At 43.3% G+C, this 23153-nt stretch overlaps 1 protein-coding gene across 3 annotated transcripts in view; it reads right to left on the reverse strand.

Moving 5' to 3' along the window:
- Positions 1-23153, reverse strand: part of LOC130131974 (transmembrane protein 68-like) — a 151614-nt gene that overhangs the window by 113201 nt on the left and 15260 nt on the right. The window contains exons 2-3 of one of the 3 annotated variants that reach the window (XM_056301700.1): positions 18372-18429; positions 5733-5906 (exon numbers count right to left, since the gene is read on the reverse strand). In XM_056301700.1, the coding sequence (XP_056157675.1) occupies positions 5733-5906; positions 18372-18413 (216 nt within the window). In that variant the 5' untranslated portion in view covers positions 18414-18429. Of the gene's footprint in view, positions 1-5732; positions 5907-18238; positions 18430-23153 lie in introns of all 3 variants that reach the window. The other 2 variants (XM_056301699.1, XM_056301701.1) reach the window with 2 other exon arrangements.

Below are 23153 nucleotides of genomic sequence, written 5' to 3' on the forward strand. Positions count from 1 at the left end.
TGTTCGCAGAGTTCGCATCAAGACAAAGACCAACATCTTGGACAGACCCATCACAACGATCTGTCTCCTCATGGAATTTGAATGGGCAGATGGTAAAGACTGAGCCTCCATGATGAGCCATGTGCTGAAAACCCCTCTCTCTCTCTCTCTCTCTCTCTCTCTCTCTCTCTCTCTCTCTCTCTCTCTCTCTCTCTCTCTCTCTCTCTCTCTCTCTCTTTCTCTCTCTCAGAAAATGGACCTGTCAAATGCCTGTTCATTTTATGTATTGAGGGAATTTGATATGGAATTTGTTATGGATGTGCTAATTGTTCTAGGCTTTAGCATTGTCAGAATTATTAGGGGCTGATAATGTAGGAGCCAAATGTCTCCTTACGGTTAATAAATTAATGTTTTAATTAGTAATTTGAATAATTAGTTTAAGTACTTATTTTTTACACATTGTGTACTTTAGGTAACAGCTTTCTTTTCGTATGTATTAAGTTTGCTGTGTAGTCTTAAATAGGTGTATGTCACTTTAAGAATTGGAGAAGAGAGTTCCTAGGTTAACGCACTCTAGTCGGTGGAAGTTTATTGGAATTGCTAGTAGCCTAGATGGAAGAGTGGAGCCACATGGTTTTCTGACCGTGCATAGCCTACATGTATTTGTGCTTTGTGCATATGTGTATTAGGTAAGGTTAAAAGTTATTATTTCATGGATGCAATTAATTAGCAAATTTGAATAAATATTTAAAACGCAAAGGAAGAATCCCTCTTGGACCAAACAGACAAGTGGAACACACGTCAGCCATAAGGCTCTTCTCTTTTAGTTTAGTTTATCAAGCTAGCTATAGCAGCCCATACAGTCCATTTCAACCATGAAAAAACAATTGATGACAAAAAGGGTAGATATGTGATAGTAATAGGGAATATTGGAGGCACTAAAATAACAATGCTCAATTTATATGCCCCAAATGAAGACTGTAAGATTTCTTTAAAAACATAGCATCTTTATTAGCAGACAAATTAGAGGGTACTATTTGATAGGTGGAGACATCAATTGCATTTTGAGACAAACTATGGATAAGCTCCCAGCAGAAGTAGGCTCCTTGTCCAAAAAAAATCTACTACTCTGTTAGCAATGATGGGTGAACTGGGCTTGGTGGATATCTGGCGCCACCTACATCCTTGAGAAAAATACTTCACCTTCATGTCACAGGTGCATGGCAGTTACTCTAGGCTAGATATGTTTTTGATATCTACAACAGACATCTACAGGACTAGTGACTGTAATATAGAACCAATTACCATATCAGACCATGCCCCTGTCACATTAAAAATAAAGATAGGGCCAAATAAACAGTTTAGATACTGGAGACTTAATGTCTCATTGTTAAATTATGATGAAATTCAAGAAGAAAAACGTAAAGACTTCACAGAATATCTTACCTCTAATGACAATGACATGGTCTCTCCCTCTATTCTCTGGGAAGGGGCTAAAGTAGGGATGAGGGGTAATATTATTGTTATTTATTCAAGATTAAAAAAGGAAAGGCTAGCCCAACAAGTTGAATTGGAGAAGGAAATCAAGAATCTAGAGACAGAGCATCAACTATCAAAAAATCAGAAAATATTGGACTTATTAACAGCAGATGAGGTTGATATGATGACATCTCCTATTAAAGAAGAAGAAATCAAAGAGAGTATTCTCAAACTTAGAAATAACAAATCTCCAGGGGTAGACGGTTTTCCTGGAGAACACTACAAAACATTTGTAGAAGAGTTAACCCCAGTTCTATGCAGAGTCTATAACTATGCCCTAATAGAGGGGAATCCGCCTGGGTGATGGTCAGACGCAGTAATAAGTGTCATTCATAAGGACAAAAAAGACCCGACATAATGCATGTTCTACGGTCCAATAAGTCTCCTCTGTGTGGATTTAAAAGTGTTGACCTCCAATATAACAAATAGAATACAAAAACACATCAATAAACCGCTAAAGCCAGATCAGACAGGTTTTATTAATAACCGGCAGTGAATTGATAATGTCAGAAGAGCCTTGAACTTACAGTCAGTTGCAGCCAAGGGGAACACCCCATCAATGCATCTCAGCTTAGATGCTGAGAAAGCATTTGACAGGGCTGACTGGACCTTTCTAGAACAGACTCTTACCTACAGTGCATCCGGAAAGTATTCACACCCCTTCACTTTCCCCAATTTTTGTTATGTTACAGCCTTATTCCAAAATGGATTAAATTCCTTTTTTTTTCTCATCAATCTACACACAATACCGCATAATGACAAAGCGAAAAAGGTTTTGTAGAAATGTTTGCAAATTTATTAAAAATAAAAAACTGGAATATTGCATGTACATAAGTATTCACACCCTTTGCTATGACACTCAAAATTGAGCTCAGGTTCATCCTGTTTCCACTGATCATCCTTGAGATGTTTCTACATCTTGATTGGAGTCCAACTGTAGTAAATTCAATTGATTGGACATGATTTGGAAAGGCACACACCTGTCTATATAAGGTCCCACTGTTGACATTGCATGTCAGAGCAGAAACCAAGCCATGAAGTCAAAGGAATTGTCTGTGGACCTCCGAGACAGGATTGTATCGAGGCACAGATCTGGGGAAGGGTACAAAAAAATTTCTACAGCTTTGAAGGTCCCGAAGAGCACAGTGGTCTTCCATCATTCGTAAATGGAAGAAGTTTGGATCCACCAGGACTCTTCCGAGAGCTGGCTGCCCAGCCAAACTGAGCAATCGGGGGAGAAGGGCCTTGGTCAGGGAGGTGAACAAGAACCCGACGGTCGCTCTGACAGAGCTCCAGCGTTCCTCTGTGGAGAAGGGAGAACCTTCCAGAAGGACAACCATCTCTGCAGCACTCCACCAATCAGGCCTTTATGCTAGAGTGGCCAGACGGAAGCCTCTGCTCAGTAAAATGCACATGACAGCCCGCTTGGAGTTTGCCAGAAGGCACCTAAATGACTCTCAGACCATGAGAAACAAGATTCTCTGGTCTCATGAAACCAAGATTGAACTCTTTGGCCTGCATGTCAAACGTCACATCTGGAGGAAACCAGGCACCTCTCATCACCTTGCTAATACCATCCCTACAGTGAAGCATGGTGGTGGTAGCATCATGCTGTGGGGATGTTTTTCAGCGGCAGGAACTGGGAAACTAGTCAGGATCGAGGGAAAGATGAATGGAGCAAAGTACAGGGAGATCCTTGATGAAAACCTGCTCCAGAGCGCTCAGGACCTCAGACTGGGGCAAAGGTTTACCTTTCAACACGACAACAACCCTAAGCACACAGCCAAGACAACGAAGGAGTGGCTTCGGGACAAGTCTGATTACAGCCTCAAGTCTTCTTGGGTACGAAGCTACAAGCTTGGCACACCTATATTTGGGGTATTTCTCTGGTCTGATGAAACCAAGATTGTTTCCACTGATCATCTCAAGGATGATCAGTGGAAACAGGATGAACCTGAGCTCAATTTTGAGTGTCATAGCAAAGGGTGTGAATACTTATGTACATGCAATATTCCAGTTTTTTATTTTTAATAAATTTGCAAACATTTCTACAAAACCTTTTTCGCTTTGTCATTATGGGACATTGTGTGTAGATTGATGAGAAAAAAAAGGAATTTAATCCATTTTGGAATAAGGCTGTAACATAACAAAATGTGGGGAAAGTGAAGGGGTGTGAATACTTTCCGGATGCACTGTATGTGGGATAATGCTTATAAAAGATGGGCTGAAAGTGGGTTGAAGACAATTAACCAACTGTTTGATGGGAATACACTTAAAACTTTTCCACAACTCCATGGCAAGTTTGCTCTACCCTCAAGTGACCTAACAGATATTTACGAATTAGACACTATATCACAGAAAATACAGACAGAGATGTTATTAAAAGAGAACCAATAAATATAGAAACCCACTTCATACAGCTGTTTGAACACCCTGTATTAACAAACAAACAAAAAATCCCATAGATACAAAAAGCTAGTGTTAGACACATTAGGTACCACTACATATCAAAGGACAATGGGAACTGGAGTTGAATACAATAGTGGACGATGACGATTGGGGAGACGTATGCTCCAGTTGAGTTAAAGGGATTGGGACCCAGTTATGGAAAGAATTTGACTGGAAGGTAAAAATTAGGTTCTTTAGGACCCCACTCACCGCTTGTGTCTTTAAAAACAATTTTACCAACAAATGCTGGGGAGACTGCGGGTATGGTCAGAGACCATACTCACATATTCTGGGACTGCCTGAAAACACAGACATTCTGGAAAAACGTCAAAGAAGAAATGGAGAAAATCCTGGAAACAGAAATTACCCGAGACCCACTATTGTTTCTATCACATAAGCACTTGTTTACCACAGACCAGTGCTATATACTGCATATTTTGATGATGGTTGCAAAAAAAAAAACCAATTACGATAAATCGGATGAAGCCTAACCCCCCACAATGACTCAATGGTTGCAAAAAGTCAAACATGTCTACATGATAGAATGCATGACTGCCCAGCTACAACTTAAACTGCCTATTTGTATAAGGAGATGGACACCAGTTATTAGCTACCTTAGTTAGGAAACGTGTATTGTATTGTATTGTATTGTATTGTATTGTATTGTATTGTATTGTACTGTATTGTTTTGATGTATAATTTATGCAGGTATGTGTGTGTGTGTGTTCTATCCATGTATGATGTTATGTCATCTATACATGCATGTATGTCAAGTGAAGCCCAACCTCAAGGTGATTATGTTTTGCATTAATTGCCTGTTAACTTACATGACGAGCAATAAAGTAAAAAAAAAAAAGACTGTCTTGTGAAGTTGTTTTGTACTCATAGGTTAGGTATTTCTAAAGAGCTCTGTCTCTAAGTCTGTGCTGTCAACTATATCCATGAAGTGAGTGTCAAACTTGTATCGTAGTTGATAATCTATGCCAATAAACATGTTTTATGCTTGGAATCCTTCAGTTATACCAAGATAGTTCCTGAGAAGTCGTTTTATACATAAAGGTGTGTTATAGATGAAGGGTACTTAGAAATGTGGCCAAAGGACACCAACTAATAACACGGTACAGAATTCCCTCATCATGGGCCAGCCTTTCACAGAGTTGCACTCCCTGATGCCCCCAATCATCCCACCTCCCTTTCACTGATGTTCAGATTTGTGTAGTAGGTGGGAACAAGCTGAAAAAGGTGTTGTCTTTAACAAATCACAGACCCCTAAGGACTAAATAAGATGTATTACGCAATGGAAATGTGGAAAAAATGACCATTCTTGATTGACTTGGAGCTTTTTCTTGAGATGTTTTAGCCTCACGCTAGCACAAAGGGTGAGTCATAGGCAAGTCAAAGGTTTTACCAAATATTAATTAATGACTTAAAACATTACTTTAAATGCTAAATTCCTTTAACCCAGGTTCTATCATTGTAGACCCAAACCAATATGTTTGTTTTAAACTCAAAAGATGTTGTTTACTACTACTGCTTTTTTGGTTTGGATCTAACATACAGATTCAAAATAAGAGAAAATTGTTAAACGCCTCAACATTTCTTTAACAGTTCTGACCTGTAAATAGAGAAGATTTGTGCATATTCAGTGTTCTTGCATGACGCCGATTGTCTCATCAGTGTAGATGAGATGTTCATGCAGAGCACATTGTGAACATATGGAACCAACATAGTTGCCTACATTTTGCATCACACCCTATGTTGCATACCTTGTACAGGTGAAGGAAGAGTATGGAGAGGTAGAGGAGGATCACAATGAGAAAGGGCACGATGAAGACAATCGCCAGAGGAGTAAAGACCCACACCAGGTACTCCAAAACACTTAAGTAGTCTTCCACCTGACCCAGGCCCAGCCATTTCTTCAATGCATGGAATACACACACCTAGGGACCAAACCATTGAGTTATTTAATCAATTAATTACTTAAATGATGTTGATTCAACAGTGATCAGCTCAGCTCGCACATCTGGATTATCAGTCATATGTCATTGTCATCAACCCCTAATCCTTAAATGTATTTACGTAACATCCGTCCCTATCCATGCAGAATGGCAGTTCCGACAGTTTTCCTGGACAGTAATTTTTTTTTTGTTGTTTCGTTTAGATATAGTATGTGTTATTTTAGATATACATGTGTTAGTTTGGATATATGTGTTAGTTGAGATATATGTGTTACTTTAGGTATATATATTAGTGTGGATATATGTGTTGACACGATCACTGGCCAGAGGGTCAGCAGCCAACAGGTGAGACAGCTCCCTGTCGGCCAGTATGAGTGGCACCTGCCCTTGATTGGCCTGTGATTAGGTACACCTGTGCTGGGGAATATTTGACCGGGTGCTTTGCAGACATATGCTGTCGAGTCTTGGAAAAGCTTAGCGTCAGTCTGCGGATGCCCGTGTCTCCTGAACCCTCGCCATTCTCCTGAACCCTCGCCAGCCTCCTGAACCCTCGCCAGCCTCCTCTGTGTGAGAGAGTGTTTCCCGTGTTTGGTATTTTGTGTTAATTCGTGTTTGCATTTTTGCCTGCCCTGTTTGGCAGTGGTTTTGGTTATTATATGTTTTCTGGAGTCCAGTAAATCGCCTTATTATTTAACAACTGCCTCTGCCTCTTCTCTGCGATTAGGTCCAAACGCACAGCGTTACATGTGTTAGTTTAGATATATGTGTTAAGTTGAGATATGTGTTACTTTAGGTATATATGTTAGTGTGGATATATGTGTTAATTTAGAGATATGTGTTAGTTTGGATATATGTTAGTGTGGATATATGTTTGTTTGGACCTGTCCAAGATGGCGGCCTGAGCAGATGCTCTTTGCCACTGTCGGCTAGATTTGCTGTTTTGTTTATGTCTTCCTTGCCTTTTGTATCTCTGTTTTGTTGTTTAAGTCGGAGAGTACTTCTGGCATCGTGTGTGGCTGCCGCTTCTCCCACCATCTTGTTGTTTTTGTTTTTTTCTCGGCCCACCATGCTAGCCGCCTAACTGGCTAACCACCACTCGGCTAACGTTAGCTTTATGTGAGCTCTCACCTCCTGGTTCTGCATGCTAGCTTGCGGATCTGGCTCTGTCCCCCAACCCCCACTGGATTATTTATTTCATTTCCCCTCGGCAGTGGACACTATCCCTCTTTGGACCATCATCAACTGGGACTAGCGTAATCTGGACATCACCATCCCTGGTGGCACTCCCCTTAATATTGTGAGTAGCTAGCCTCACCCCATCTGTGTTCTGCGCCATCCCTCTTACGTTTCCAACATTATTGACCCACCCGTCTCATGGAACCAACACTCTGCCCTCTTCTGTTTTTCCTTACGTTACCCCCCTTATTACGACTACATAGAATACCCTGCGTTCCCTTTTTATTTCCTCCCCTGATTAGCTTCCCTCCTCCACCCTTACACTACTCTCCTGATGAACTCCTGTCCCTCAACAAAAACTACCGGCTATCCTCTATTGCACGCACCGCCGCTCTGTCTACTGGCATCCTCCGCTGCCGCCGTTATCTTCATCGCGGCCCCAGACACTCCTGTCATCTACATCCTTCCACTAACCCCGATACAATATCCCACATCCAAACCCTATGTTCCCACTGCACCCCCCGCACTACTAACCTGGACAACCTCAGACCTCTCCAGCATGCCCCCACTACGTTGCCCTCTCATTCCATCAACCTTGCCCTCCGTAACACCCGATCACTAAATAACAAAGCCCTTATCCAACATGAAACGATCACTGATAATTCATTTGACTTTCTCCTGCTCACTGAAACCTGGCGACTTTTTCTCCCTCAACGAAGCATCCCCCCTGGTTTTGGCTACATCTGCAGACCCCGTCCCTCCCTTCGTGGAGGTGGTCTTGCTGTTTTATTCAATCGGAATTTCAGGACTACTGAGCTCTCACTCCCCACCATCTCATCATTTGAATTCCTCACCTTTAAAACCTGCTCAATGGCTGTCATTCTCATCTACCAGCCACCTACACCAAATCCATCTTTCCTGTCTGAACTCCTCACAATAGCCTCATCTCTCTCCTCACACTTACTACTACTTGGTGATTTTAACATCCATATTGATTTACCCACATGTAAGTTTGCATCAGATTTCATCACTCTATTGGACAATTTCAACCTCACCCAGCACGTCACTTCCCCCACCCATGTCAAAGGCCATATCCTTGACCTGGTCTGCTCTGTAAATCGACCGGTACACAACATCCATTCATCCCCATTTCCTCTGTCAGACCATAATCTCATCCAGTTCATTATTCCATCCCCAACTCCTCGGCCACACCTCCTCGGAGAAATAACCTTCCGCAATACTAAATCTATTGACCCCCTCCAACTCTCTGATCTGCTCTCCCCCTGGAACCAGCCTCTACCTCACCTGATGAGCTCACCAATCACCTCAACACCACTCTGTCTGCCTCTCTCAACACAATGGCCCCTCTCAAAACAGAAAGTCTCCTTCAACACCTGTTGACACCTGAGCTCCGCACAATGAAACAGACTGCCCACGAACTGGAACGACTCGTCAAGAAAACATATCTCACTGTACATCAAGAAGCCCACAACCTCCACCTCTCTGCCTACAAAGATGCCCTCACCACCGCCAAATCTGCCTATTTTTCCACCATCATTAATGATTCCAACCGTAACTCCCACACCCTCTTCTCCACTGTAAACAACCTCCTCAAGCCCCATGCCGATGCCCTCTCCAACTGTACTTCTGAACAATGAAACTCATTTCTCCAATTTTTTTGCAGACAAAATTGCCGCTATTAATAAATCACTGTCCCCTGCGTCTGACTCAGCAGCACCTACTCCGACCCCTCCCCTTGATTGCTGCCTCTCCAGGTTTGTTCCAGTTGTCCGTACCACTATCTCTGAACTCATCAAAATCCCCTCCCCACCCCCCTGCTGAAGAAATGCCTCCCTGCCCTATGCCCCTACCTCACAAACATTTTCAATTCCTAATTGTCCCCTCTGCCTATAAAACTGCCACTGTCACCCCAATTCTCAAGAAACCCGGTCTTGGTTTATCCTGCCTCAACCACTACCGACCAACCTCCTCTTCCTCTCAAAAACCCTGGAGCGCATTGTCACCACACAAATCCAAACCTACCTACACTCCAACAACCTACTCGAACCCCTCCAGTCCCATTTTCGCCCACTCCACAGCACTCCTTAAAGTACTTAATGACCTCCTCACCGCTGCTGATACTGGAGCCCTTAACATCCTCATCCTCCTCGACCTGACTGCAGCCTTTGATACTGTGAGCCACAACATCGTGCTCACCAGATTGAAAGATGTCTGTATTGAAGGCACCGTACTCAGCTGGCTCCAGTCCTACCTCTCCAACAGGTCTCACTTCACAACCACTCCTCTGTTCCATCCACGGTCACACAAGGTGTTCTGTACTTGGCCCACTCCTTTTCATCATTTACATCCTCCCTCTTGCTCAGATTCTCTGCCATTTCAACTTGGACTTCCACTGTTATGCTGATGACACCCAGATATACCTCCAGCACCAAATCCCCTCACAATCTCAAACTCAGCAGTGAAAAAACTGAACTCTTCATTGGCTCCAAGTCCACTCTCAGACAAATCAACAACCTTGCACTCCCCATCGATGGCACTACTGTCTCCCCTTCCTCCCAGGCATGCAACATTGGTATGATCCTTGATCCCACCCTCTCCCTTGAGCCACATATCCGCCAAATGGTCAAATCGTCCTTCTACCACCTTCACAACATGGCGAAAATAAGATCCTCTCTCACACGCCCTGCTGCTGATACTGATCCATGCCTCCATCTCCTCCTGCCTTGATTACTGCAACTCACTCCTCTGGCATCAGTGCTAGCTGTATCAAGAGACTCCAACCTGGCCAAAACGCATCCGCCGACTTTTAACTTTAACCAAATCCTGGCACCACATCACCCTAGTCCTAAAAGACCTCCACTGGCTACCCATCTCCCACTGGAACAATTACAAAATTCTGGTTCTTACTTATAAAGCCCTTCAAAAACTGGCTCCTCCATACCTCATCGACCTCCTGTCCCTCAGATCCACCTCAGCCTTCCTTCTCTCTACCCCTAGGTCCAACTTCCGCGGCTTTGGTGTCTGAGCCTTCTCCAGGGCAGCTCCCAGGCTCTGGAACTCACTTCCTCAAATCATTAGAGATTCAGAATCGCTCCCACTCTTCCAGTCCTGTCTCAAGACACACCTTTTCTCCATTGCCTTCTCGTTCTGCCCCCTCCCCAAGTGCACCGGACACTGCTGCGGTCTGCCCACTTTCAGGTCATTGGTCGGGACTCATCTCTTCAGACTTCATCTGTGATTTGTGTGTTTTATGATGTTTGTTTTTCTTTCCCTTTTGTATCTGTCCAAGTCGGAGAGTACTGCTGGTGTTGTGTGGCTGCCACTTCTCCCTTTCATAGCCCCCCTTCCCATCCACCCCTGTATGTCTGTGTTATGTTTACCTGTTGTCTTGTTTCACCCCGTTTATTGTAAAGTGACTTTGAGTATTAGAAAAGCGCTATATGAGATTGATTTATTGTTATATGTATTAGTTTGGATATATGTTAGTTTAGATACATGTGTTAGTTTGGATATATGTGTATTTTTGTTTCTATTAACAATCTTATATCCTCGTCAGCTCCCCTACTGTGTGGAGTCCCCCAGGGGTCCGTTCTTGGGCCAATCCTCTTCTCTTTATACATGCTTCCTCTGGGTCATTTGTTTAGTCACTTTCAAGACATGTCATACCACTGTTATGCTGATGATACTCAGCTCTATTTCCCTGCCAAACCCAATAACCTGAATCAACTGTCCTCCCTCCATGATTGCTTATCTGCCACCAAAGACTGGATGTCCCTTAATTTCCTCCATCTAAACCCCGGCAAAACTGAAGTTATCTTAATTGGTCCTGAGAACTTTGCCACTGCAGTTGATCAGTTTATTGGTCCACTTCATTCAAACGTCAAACCTACCACTAAAAATCTTGGTATCATCTTTGACCAGAAAATTTCTTTCAATCACCATGTTACTAAGATTGTCCAATCCTGTTTTCTTCAGCTACGAAATATTGCAAAAATCAGAAAATGTTTTTCTTTTAAGGATATCGAAAAATTAATTCACACTTTCATTTTCTCCCATCTAGATTACTGTAACTCCTTCTACTCTGGCCTCAACAAAGCTACTTTAAATCGTCTACAGCTGGTTCAGAATGCAGCTGCTAGACTACTAGGCATAGGTCCCATATTATCCCCAGTCTTGAATCCCTCCATTGGCTCAATTTAAAATTCAAAATAACTTATAAGGTCTTATTGATTACATTTAAAGCACTGCATGATCGTGTCCCCAGTTATATTTCGGATCTTCTCATTCCACTTCCCGAATCCTCAAACCTCAGTTTTTTATCCATTCCTCACTCCAATTGCAAAACAAAAGGTGACCGCACCTTTGCAGTCTTGGCCACAAGCCTCTGGAATAATATCCCCCAATCCATTAGATTTGCTGAATCTTTGGACTGTTTCAAGCGGCTTCTAAAAACCTATCTTTTCAGGCAAGCCTTTTTATAGATTCCCACCCCTGACTTCTGTTTTGTTTAATTTTTTAACTTGGTTGCGTCAGGAAGGAAATCCGGCATAAAAACTTTGCCAGATCAAATATTCCATTCCATTATCCAAGCCGCTTATCCGAAGTTGGGTCGAGGGGATGCTAGAGCCTATCCCAGCAGTCATTCAGATTTCCATACTGGATCGGTCGAGGCCTGAGTTACCAACGACTGGCGCGGCTGGACATCGGAGCACAGGAGAGCCACGCATAGCAATAGCTCCGATAACGACGGGCGCGGCCAAACATCGGTACACAAAAGAGCCACTCATATCTATGGCTCTGTTAGTGACGGGCGTTGGTAAACATCGGGACACAGAGAGCCATGGACATCTATAGCTCTGACAACGACTCCAAGAGGATAAATTCTGAGTCTCATCACCAGCCAGTCAGACTAGCTTCGTCTAGTCAGAAACGCAAAACGTCTTCACGGATATATACCAAGTCCAGTTGCACTTGATTCAACTCCTTTGGATAACGACTGGTACTGTTGGCCAGCAGGGTGCCAGTGGAAAATATGCTACTGTTGGGTGAAGGAGGAGGGGGAATGCATGTCCAGAGGCAGTGGGAGAGGAGGAAGGGTAGGAGTGTGGAGGTGAGAGTTGAAGCACTATGACTGGTAAAGGGAGAGAGCTGACTGATATGATGGCGAGAAGGAAGGTAAGTATACTGTGTGTGCAGAGACCAGGTGGAAGGGGAGTAAGGCCAGGAGCATAAGAGGTGGGTTCAAACTCTTCTACCATGGTGCGAATGGGAGGAGAAATGGGGTAGGGGTAATTCTGAAGGAAGAGTATGTCAAGAGTGTGTTGGAGATGAAGTGAGTGTCCGACAGAGTGATGAGTATGAAGCTGGAAATCAAAGGTGTATTGATGAATGTTAGTAGCGCATATGCCCACAACTTGGGTGTGAAATGGAAGAGAAAGAAGAATTCTGAAGTGAGTTGGATGATGTGGAGGAGAGAGTGGCGATTGGAGTGGACTTCAATGGGCATGTTGGTGAAGGCAATAGAGGCGATGAGGAGGTGATGGGTAGGTATGGTGTCAAGCAGAGAAATGTGGAAGGACAGGTGGCGGTGGATTTTCCGAAAAGGATGGAAATGGCTGTGGTGAATACAAATTTCAAGAAGAGGGAGGAACACAGGGTAACGTACAAGAGTGGAGAAAAGTGCACACAGGTGGACTATATCTAATGTAGAAGGTGTGATCTGAAAGGGATTGGAGACTGCAAGGTGGTGACGGGAAAACATAGCTAGGCAGCATCGGATGGTGGTCTGTATGATGACTTGTGACTGTAGGATGATTTGTAAAGCACTTTGTAACATTGTTTTAGAAAAGTCCTATATAAATAAAGATTATTATTATTATACAAATGTCCTTTAACTTCATGCCATAATACAACATAATAAGCAGGTGGGTCCATTCCTTGGGCCTAGGGTTAGAATGAGGTAGAAGTCTATTTGATGGCTAGTGCATTTCTTAGGATATGAGATGTTCCAAGTAGTGCGATCTTCTGTAGTTCTTGTATTGTGATGTTACCCGGGATCCGTTGGGTGTATTTCTCCATTCCTTTTTTACAAGTCCCAGTGCTCCTATCACTACTGGTATTGTTGTGGTCTTCATTCCCCACATTTGTTCAATTTCAAGGTCTTTATATTTTGAGTTTTTCAGTTACTTTTACGGAGGTGCTCCTTTCAGTCAGGATGGACACGTCGATGAGTAAGCAGCTTTTTTCTTTTGTTCTTGATGACGATGTCTGGTCTGTTGGCCTTTATCTCATGATCTGTCTGTATTGGCATGTCCCATAAGATTGTGATGTCTTTTTCTGTTACTGTTTGGGGCTCTTGCTCTTACCATTTATCTTGATGTTGAATTCTTTGCAGATGTTCCAGTGCAGGTATGTGGTGGCCTTGTTGTGTCTTTGTAGGTTATTCAGTTGTGGCCAGTTCGGGGCACCCTGCCACAATATGGTCAATGGTTTCCTGGAATTGACCACATATCCTGCACACTGGGTCTGTGCCATCATTGAGGATTTTGCTCCGGTAGTAATTGGTCTTGATGGCCTGGTCTTGGGCAGCGATGATAAAGCCCTCTGTTTCGGATTTCTGTCCACCTGTTTTGAGCCATTGGTTGGACATATGTTGGTCTACATCTTTCTCACCTATTATTTTTGGGTATTGCCCGTGCATTTGTTTCTCTTCCCATTTTTGTTTCATTTGTTCTTGGGCATGACACTTTGTTTTTTGTTTGACTTTTCAGGCGTGGATGGTTGGAGCTTCATTTTCAGGTTGTGGTGTTTCAGGGAGGTTGAGCTCTCCTCTGAATATTGCGGCTTGGTTAGCTACGGAGTACTTTTTGTTTGGGTTTTCATGCTCTCTAGTAATCATGAGAAGGGGGTCGTTTTTGGTGTTAAGGTAAGTATCTAGGCCTATTGTTGTTTTGTAGGCGGTTTCTAGTTGGATTAGGCCCCTGCCACTCTCGTTTCTGGGGCGGTACAATCTATCCACATCTGATTTTGGGTGGTGCATCCTCTCTAAGATGAGTATTTTTCTTGTTTTTCTATCTAGTTTCCTGATCTCTTCTAGTTTCCAGTCGACGATGTTGAAGCTGTAAGTTACGACAGGCATAGCTAGGTTGTTGATGGCTTCCACTCGGTTAGATGCCTTGAGTTGGGAATTTGTTACCATTCATATTCTTCGGTAGTACTCCTTTCTGATCTTTTCTTTCATTTTCGTATGTTGTATCCTGTCGCTTTCATTCACTCCCAGGTATTTGTATGTGCCTTCTTGTTCTAGGTCTTGGATGGTGGTGTCTAGGTCAATTTGGTGTTGGTAAGTTTTCCTTTTTTGAATGTAGGTTTGGCACATTTGTCTAGTCCGAACTCCATTTTGATGTTGTCACTGAAGCCTTTTATGATGGTCAAAAGGCCGTTTGTTCTTGGTCATTCTTAGCAAAGGTTTTCAGGTCATCCATGTAGACTCGATGGTTTACAGTGCATGAACCTGTAGTATAACCATAGCTGGTGTTGTTCAGGATCGTGGAGTAAGAGCTATGCAGAACAGGAGAGAAGAAAGAGAGTCGCCTTGAAATATGCCGCTATTGATGTTGATCTGCTTTGAATGTAGCGTCCCGTCTGTGTATTTTAGAACAAGGGTTGTTTTCCACTGGTCCTTATTTGCTGTTAGGAACTGGATAAGGATTGGTGATATTTTGTACAAGATATTTTGTCAAGATATTTTAGTGTACAGAGTTTGAACGCCTTCTTATAGCCTATCCAGGCTGTTGTCAGATTTTTCTTCCTAGTTTTTACTTACTTAATGATGGTCTTGTTTATTAAAGCTGGTCTTTGCAGCCATAGCTCCCTTTTCAACACCTTTTTTGTTCTATGGGAAGTAAGTTGTATTCTTCCAGGTGTTTATAAACTCTCCCGGTGATGATGGATGTTAAGATCTTGTAGGTTGTAGGGAGACGTGATGGGACGGGAGCTTAGGGTCTTTGGTGTCTTCTGTTTTGGAAAGTAGGTAGGAGGTACCAGTTGTGAACTCGGAGGTTTCTGGGTTGCTGATGCATCCATTGTAGGCGTTTGTCAGATCTTGGTGTAAAGATGGTAAATTCTTGATCCAGAAGTTCGCTATCCCGTCCAAGGACTTTCCAGTTACTGGACTTCTGTAGTGCCGTTTTTGTTTCTTCTAGGTTTATTTGTGGCCATTCTTGTTGATTGGTTTGGATGTTCTCTGTTTCGATTTGGCCGATCCATTCAGCGTTTTTGTTGTAATTCTTCTGTTTTTCCCAGATGTTGCTCTAGAAGTTCTCTACTTCATCAATTTTAGGGGGTTCTTTGACCTTAACGAACATGTTCTCTATATAATTTCTTTGCATTTTCTTTGCAAGTTTTGTTCTGGTGGAAGAACTTTTGTCTCTTATCGAAAGTTTTTGCTAGTTGGGCTTTTGCTTGTACTTGTTGTTTCAAATTTTCTATGGCTTTTAGTATTTGCTCTTTCTGTTTGAAGTTGTTTCCTGAGTAGTGCTTTTTTCTTCTTTCTTTGACTGATTTCTCGTTTTTAATCTCATTTAGTGTAGATATGTCTCCCCTAATTTTGCGTATTTCAGGTTGAATTTTTTTTTCATTCTGGTTAGTTATCTTTTCTTGGTCTGTTCTTCCTCTTTTGTTTGATGCCTTGTGATTCAGTGATGGCAGTTGCATAGACAAGGTGGTTAATGTCTGTGAGGGACAGCACTTCTGGGAGTTGGTCTTTTATCTTGTTGATGGCTTTGTTTGCTGTTTCTATGGCTGATTCTGAGTGCTGATCACGTTTTATCTTTGGAATTGGTGGTCTCTGGCCTATTGGGGTTTCTTTGGCTATTTCGTATTTTCTAAGGATGCTTTCTTTCATTGCGCTCACTTTATCATCTTGTTCAACTTTGTTCGGTGGTTCTTGGTCACCTAGCTTATCATTTTTCTCATTTTCATGATTCTTATCTTCATTTTGGCCCACTGGATTTGCGTTCGTATCCCACTCATCAGGTTTTACATTCTCATCTCTCTGCTTTACTCCTGCTTGGATGGCTTGCAGCTCCATTTCAGTTAGTCTTTTCTTATTGACGATATCACGGCAGACATTTGCAAGTTTGTTGAAATCTAGATTCAGCCTGTTTGTGGGGTTATTGGCACGTCACATGTCATAGGGGCCTTGAATTACAGATGTTTTTGGTTTGAAGGAAGCATTGTAGATGGCTTCCATGACTTCTTTATACTCTTCCCTAGACCATTTCTGTTGACTGGCTTTAGTGAGATTTTGAGATGGTGCAACATGAGGGCCTCTTTGAGGAATGTCCTTGGTGTAGTGATCCTCAGGTGCATTTTGGGTAGAGTTTGTTCCAGTAGCACACTTTTCAATGTCAGCCTGGCTCCTCACTGAAGATCGCAGTCCTTGGTAACCCACGCGATGACTGATGCGGTATGAAGATCTGGTAATAAGAGTTTCCATAATAAAAAAGTTTTAGTGAAGTTTAGGTTGCACAACCAACAGTATTTTTTTCGAGATACCAGCTCTAGGAGAGTTACCGACCAAGGTTAAAGAGTCTCCTGCCCATGAGGCAGGCTAACCCCTGCCAGATGCCAACCCGGTACTTTAGAGCCTCGGGGCTTTATTATTATTATTATTACTGTTATTATTACTTTGGCGATCAAGAAGAGGAAAAGAGTGAAGGCAGAGGCAAGGATCAAATGGTGAAAGTTAAAGAAGGAAGACTGTTGTGTGGAGTGCAGGGAGGAGTTAAAATAGGCACTGTGGGGTGTCCGGGTAGATTAGCGGTCTATTCGGTTGCCTGCCAACACGGAGACTGCCGGTTCGAATCCCCGTGTTACCTCCGGCTTGGTGGGGCGTCCCGACAGACACAATTGGCTGTGTCTGCGGGTGGGAAGCCGGATGTGGGTGTGTCCTGGTCACTGCACTAGCACCTCCTCTGGTCGGTCGGGGCAACTGTTTGGGGGGGAGGGGGAACTGGGGGGAATAGCGTGATCCTCCCACGCGCTATGCCCCCCTGGTGAAACTCCTCACTGTCGGGTGAAAAGAAGCAGCTGGTGACTCCACATGTATTGGAGGAGGCATATGGTAGTCTGCAGCCCTCCCCGGATTGGCAGAGGGGGTGGAACAGTGAGCAGGATTGGTCAGAAGAGTGGGGCCGGATACAATTGGGGAGCAAAAAGGGGGGAACATTAAAAAAAGAAGTGCAGGATGGATGAATGTAAAAAAGAAATCTACCAACTGACAAACTTATTGGTGAGTAGAAAAAAAACTTGAAAATTATTTTCTTTAATGCTAAATCCCATACAAATGAAATTAACATTGTTTAATTTCAGCCCAACATTAACCCTGTCTGCCAAAATAACTTATCATCGATATCCCAAAACTGCTGGTAGCGTGGGAGTAATTCTGCATTATAATTGGCAAATATTACATGTAATAAAACAAATAGAAAGTGACCTATCTCCTCAGAAGAGAAAAGTCAAAATATAAAACACCCATTATTGTGCTTAAGCTTTTCCTATAAAAGTTAAAAGGCTGTGCTGTCAGTCAGCAACAACAATTTTCCCGTGGATCCAAGCTACCATGTAAACAACGGAAGTGGAAGTACCCGTGTGAGGTGCAAGCATCTAACATGCATGAGAGAGCTGGAACGGCAAGCACTACACGCATGTTCACGACAACAAGTGTCCTGGAAGAAAAGCCACTTGCTCTACACTTGATCATTAGGAGGTGTTTTTGCACTTGCATGATGCTGGGCCTGATGAGTGGGCCCCGGCTCAGGCTAATGACGTGGCTAACCAGCCAATCCCTCACAACAAAAATACAACAAGAAGTACCCCATTTGATGTCATCCTGTTATATTTTAAATGTATGCTATTTCAACAGTGCCCTGGCCCTTTTAAATCCTTGCTTTTTCAAAACAAGCCCCAACCCCTCTGCCATTCATTGTAATGTTTTTATCCCACCACTTGTTGCTGTTGTTTAACCACACTCGCAGCTGATGAGTGCATGACGTACGAAACAACCCCACACAAAAACACACACACACACACATTTACACAAGAAATGTAAGTACCAGGAAGGAAAGTGAATCTTCTGCTGCCGATAGACAGGACTGGTTCTCCCTGTCTGACATTCCCGCTTTAAGCCAGTCAGCAAACCAGTCAGTCAGTCAGCAAGCTGGCTAAAAGAGTCAGTCAGCGAGTCACCCTTTGATGGAGGGATGGATCCAAGTTGCTGAGGGATGGCATCTGCTGTCAGGCACACCTAAAGCACAGTAAAGAGAGACCACCCTTACTAAGCTCGAACTGACAACACACAGGCACACTTTATGAGCATATGGAACATGTCTGTAAATATTTGTCTTTTCATGCTTGGGATACTTGGAACATTTTCCAAACTAACATCCACATATTTCTTCCAAATTCATTATAATAAAAGTATAAAAACAAATTGTCGCCCAACAGGTGACACAGTGACTGCAGCCACAGTGGTCACATGTCCCCTCTTAACATTTTAATTTTGATTGAAAAACGAAGTGACAAGATTGTATATTTTGGAACTTTTTCTTAAAAAAATGGAACACCGAAGCAATTTGGGAGCATAGGTTAAACAGTATGGTTCAACCCATACATCCTTTTCTGACATAGCATATATCCTTTTCTGACATGTATCCTTTTCTGACATATTAGCCTTTTTTGGAATATCGGACATTGCCCGATATTCCATGTCGCACAGAAAGGTGTTCTTCTGTACAGCTCAAATGAACGAGGTTTCTGAAAAGGATGAAGCTGAAACCTTTTTTTTTTTATCACCACCCCCTTTTTTTTCCCACCCGAATTGTACCTAGCCAATTACCCCACTCTTCCGAGCTGCCCCGGTTGCTGCTCCACCCCCTCTGCTGATTCAGGGAGGGCTGCAGACTACCACATGCCTCCTCCGATACATGTGGAGTCACCAGCCACTTCTTTTCACCTGACAGTGAGGAGTTGCACCAGGGGGACCTAGAGCGTGGGAGGATCACGCTCGTCCCCCCAGTTCGCCCTCGAACAGGCGCCCCGGCTGAGCAGAGGAGGCGCTAGTGCAGTGACCAGAACACATACCCACTTCCAGCTTCCCACCTGCAGGCACAACCAAATGTGTCTGTCGGGACGCCCCACCAAGCCGGAGGTAACACGGGGATTCCAACCGGTGATCCCCATGTTGGTAGGTAACGGAATAGACCGCCACGTCACCTGGACACCCATGAAGCTGAACCCATTTTAACAAATGACTAGTGGCGGTGCCAGAGAAATTGGTAACACTTTAGTATGGGGAACGTAGTCACCATTAATTAGGTGCTTATTGGCATGCAAATTAGCAACATATTGGCTCTTAATTGGTCATTATTACGTACTCATTAATGCCTTATTCTGCATGGCCTTATTATACAACCAGTAAGCCATTAACTATGAGTTTTCCCTCTATAACCTCAGAATTATTGCTTATTAGTAGTACCATCTCAGTATGCTTTGCTTAGTATGGACTTTATAAGGTGGTAGTACCACAAGAAGAGTTATTCTCCCTTACTAACACTTAATGAATATGGTCTGTTCTTACATAACAAAACACAAAACTACAAGTGTTAATAGTGTTAAATTACTGTAAATTAAGTTTTTGTTACTTAGAATATGTTCCCCATACTAAAGTGACATCTTGATCATTACTAATTCACTAGTAATTAAGTTTTTTTATGTTCCCCATACTAAAGTGTTACCGAGAAATTTGATTGCCGGTGCTACGGGGGTGCTTGATCGTTAACTGGGGGTGCTTGATCATTAACTGGGGGAGCTCTGAGATATAGGCTAGCCTAGTGTATAGGTACAAAACACAAAAACAGCTGTGAGCACGCTAATTTAATATTAGTTTGCAAGTATCACAGAACTGTAACTGCTATAATGCCAATGGCTGACATTCACTCAATATAAAAGCCAAATGTGGCGTTCCACACAGATTTAGATAAACAGCTAGATTTATAGCATAATCACAACTAGACACACACGATGCAAAGCGCAGACCTAACGCCAGAGGCCTCTATGTCAAAAGACAAAACTGCAGGCAACTCAAACACAGTATCCACATAATTATTAAGCAATTGGTTATAACCATCAATGCCATATGATACCAAAACAACTAAATGTCTATCCATATGATAATAGTTAACACACAGTTACAATCATTCACAATATACAACACAATATTCAACCCATCGCCGTGGGGAAAAAAACACCAGTCAATTACCAGTCGACGTTTCACAGAAGGACAATGCGTCGGTTGTTGTGGCTGAAGGCAAATGTATCGATAATCTGGTGGACATCCAAGGCTCTTGCTCTCCTAATATTCATGGCCAAAAGTCAAAGGTTACTGGTACAAGCATCCCCGCTGGTGCTCCTCAAGTATGTCTTCAAGCGCCGGAGACAGGAGAAAGTTCGCTCACAGGATGCAGATGTAACGGGAAGTGTCAAGGATATACATGTGAGTTTGTACAGTTCAATAAACGCGTCCTTGTATGGTGCCATCAGTGACAAAAATTCCAAAGTGGTATTAACAGTGTGTCCTTGCTGGGATGTCCTTTTGAGTAGACGTCGGAGTTGGTGTAACTCAGCATTTAAATTATCTTCGGTGATGTCCTACTTCTTTGCCATTGGCAATATGCACTGCTTATCTAAGAAAGATTTGTGTTTTGGGTTGAGGGCTGAGACCCCTGTCAGCACATGACCCGCATCTGTGGAGAAGCGTCTCTCAATTCATTGACCAGCCTGTCAATTACCGGATGAAAAAGCTGTGTGCGCAGGTCATCTGATGAATGTGTGTGGTGTATGGGATTCTGGGCCTCAACCACATAGTCCCGTAAATGGCTGGATTGCTGCCGATCCCCTCTCCTTGGTGGTGGTAGTCTCTGCTGTGCTATGCCAGCCTTAACACACAGCTCTTTAGCACGCTCTTGTATGTTGCTCCATGACTCTTCTGACCATTTTTCCAAAAACATTGCAATGACTGACTGAACCAGATCATTTGCAGACGAGATATCCAGGTTGGGTGACTGTAACTGGTCCGAGGACAACTTGCTCACCCTGAATACATCCTCAAGTAAAGTGAGGTTTAAAACGAACTGTTCATCAATAAGCCCTTGCACAGCCATAGCCTCTGTCTTACTTTTCGCGTTTGTCTGGCCTATGATGTCCTGGACAGTAGCCTGGATGGCTGGGAGCGATTTTTTAATTGCACACAATGCAGTGCATTAGCAGGCCCAGCGTGTATCGGATAGTTTTTCAACTCAACATGCTACTCTGATGGTTGCAGTTCTTTCTGATTTTTCAAGAATATGTCATGGACCACCGAGCCAGAAAAGAAATTGTAAAATAGTTGCACTGTCTCAAAAAAGTCAGCTGCAGGTTGCACGTTACTCACACAATCAACCAGAACCAAATTTAACCGTTGCGAGTGGCAGTGGACATATAGAGCTTGTGGCACCTCTTTCCTGAACTGCTCTTGTACCCCGTTATTACATCCCGACATCACTGCAGCTCCATCATAGCATTGGCCGATGCAGTTACTTACGTCAATGTAGCATTGGATAAGTGTCACTTTAATACTTTTCAACAGAGTCGGCATCCAATCCATCAGCTGGCATAAAGTGTAAAAACTCCTCAAGCACAGTTTCGTTGTGCAGATAGCGGACCACCACTGGGATTTGCTCTTTCTTACTAATGTCCATGCTCCCATCGACCATTATGGCAAAATGCCCAGCTTCCTTTATCTCATCACTGATTTGTTTCCTCACCATGGCAGCCATAATACTAAACATTTCGTTTTGTACCTCATGGTGGGTGTATTTTGCGTTTGATAGGTTGTCAGATCTTTTTTAGAAATTGTTTTGTTAAACATAGCGATAATATCGAGGAGCTAGAGAAAGTTTCCTCTGTTAGCCGCCTGACCGTCCTCTCTGTGGCCTCACTGAGCCATCTCCTGCCACGCTGTATATCGCAGGCTCTCCGCCACCGCCTTCATATACTCCCGCTTTTCTTGAACCAGCTTTGAATGTCCCTTATCAAGCATTTTCTCAATTTTCGAACCATACTGCTTTCTCTGCTTAAACTCACACCATGCTTCCATGGAAAACTTATGTGCATCACTTACGTTGTGGGCTTTGAAAGATGCTTGCGTTTTACGCCAATTCTGGAACCCAAACATTACATTACATTACATTACAGTCATTTAGCTGGCGCTTTTATCCAAAGCGACTTACAATAAGTGCATTTAACGTAGGAAATCAGGAGAACTACTAGTCATCAGAGGTCATAAGTGCATCTAAACAAGCATCTAAGAGCAAAACCAGTGCTAAAGTAAAAGTGCAAGAATGAGATTTAAAAAAAAAAAATTTAATGAGTGAATACAATAAGTGCTAAGAACAAGTAACAGGGTAGTAGTTCTTGAAGAGGTGAGTTTTCAACCTGCACCGAAAGATGGGCAGCGACTCCGCTGTCCTGACATCAGTGGGGAGTTCATTCCACCACTGTGGGGCCAGGACAGAAAAGAGCCGTGACCGGGTTAATCGGCAGCAAGGGCCTCTGAGCGATGGGGCAACCAGACGTCTTGAGGCAGCAGAGCGAAGTGGTCGGGCGGGGGTGTAGGGCTTGACCATGGCCTGGAGATAGGAAAGAGCTGTTCCGTTCACTGCCCTGTAAGCTAGCACCAGAGTCTTAAACTGGATGCGAGCAGCTACTGGGAGCCAGTGTAGGGACATGAGAAGCGGAGTTGTGTGGGAGAACTTAGGGTGGTTGAACACCAGACGAGCTGCAGCTTTCTGAACAAGCTCCAGAGGTATGATGGCCGACGCCGGGGCGCCAACAAGGAGGGAGTTGCCGTAGTCCAGCCGGGAGATGACCAGAGCCTGGATGAGCAGCTGTGCCATCTCGTCAGTGAGGAATGGGCGAATCCTCCTGACGTTA

Source organism: Lampris incognitus, unplaced genomic scaffold (genome assembly GCF_029633865.1).
Source record: "Lampris incognitus isolate fLamInc1 unplaced genomic scaffold, fLamInc1.hap2 H_2, whole genome shotgun sequence".
Taxonomy (NCBI): domain Eukaryota; kingdom Metazoa; phylum Chordata; class Actinopteri; order Lampriformes; family Lampridae; genus Lampris; species Lampris incognitus.